Source organism: Pygoscelis adeliae, unplaced genomic scaffold, assembly GCF_000699105.1.
Source record: "Pygoscelis adeliae isolate BGI_AS28 unplaced genomic scaffold, ASM69910v1 Scaffold436, whole genome shotgun sequence".
Taxonomy (NCBI): Eukaryota; Metazoa; Chordata; class Aves; order Sphenisciformes; family Spheniscidae; genus Pygoscelis; species Pygoscelis adeliae.
The window spans coordinates 70,321-71,150 of NW_008825051.1; the positions used below are offsets into that span (position 1 = coordinate 70,321).

At 63.5% G+C, this 830-nt stretch overlaps 1 protein-coding gene across 1 annotated transcript in view; it reads right to left on the reverse strand.

The window, feature by feature from the left end:
- Window positions 1–20: 20 nt before the first annotated feature.
- The window catches only part of SLC31A2 (solute carrier family 31 (copper transporter), member 2), a 2,074-nt gene continuing 1,264 nt past the window's right edge, over window positions 21–830 (reverse strand). Inside the window, 3 exon segments of the mRNA XM_009326377.1 lie at window positions 21–430; window positions 432–554; window positions 724–794. Of these exon segments, the coding sequence (XP_009324652.1) occupies window positions 257–430; window positions 432–554; window positions 724–794 (368 nt within the window). The 3' untranslated portion in view covers window positions 21–256.

The following is an 830-nucleotide window of genomic DNA, read 5'->3' on the forward strand; positions in this document are numbered from 1 at the left end:
TGGGGGCCGGGGGACAGCCACCAGCCGAGGACAGTGGCGGTGGCAGCGTGGCAGAGTGCTGGCCATGGGGCTCCCCTTCCCCAGCGCCTCCCCACCTGAGTCGGGCCAGCACCGAGGGTCCCCACAGCAAGTCCCTGGGGTGCTGCGTCCCACACAGCACGAGGACAAGGACAGACCCAGCAGAAGTGACAGCAGCTATTCCAGACAAAGTAGCAGGAGGTGTGGAAGAACATCGCCCCCCATCCCGGGGGGGTGCCTAGCCCCGACCGAGCAGGGGGTACACCACAAAATAGCCCAGTGTGGAGCCCGCGATGGCCCCGAGGAAGATCCAGGCGTTGTAGGACATGACGGCCAGCATCACCATGTAGCCCAGCACCACCTGCACCACGTGGAACAGCGTCTGGCCGATGTGGTACCGAAACCACCTGTGGAAGAAGATGGGAAACCCCATCAGCGATGGGGGCATCGCTGCCGGGGCAGCTGGCATCTCCCCCCTCCCCCAGCATCCCGGAGCGGCCAGAGATGGGTTTGGGGAGTGGGGAGAGGGATGGGGGCTGCAAACAGCAGCGCAGGGGGAAATCCCGCTCCAAGGAAACGGGGAGGATATTGTGAAGAGGTTGGCAGTAAGAGCAGCCTCAGGCATGGTCTGGGATTACACACAAGAGGAAAAACCCAGGGCTTGGCTCCAACGGCTCGTGCTGGGAAGGAAACACCCGGGCCAGCCTTGCTGGGGTGCCTGAGCTGCTGCCCGTGCCCATCCCCGAACCACGAGGATCCTCCTGCACCCATGGTTCCTGGGGGAACGTGAGCATTTAAGACAGCTGAAAAAC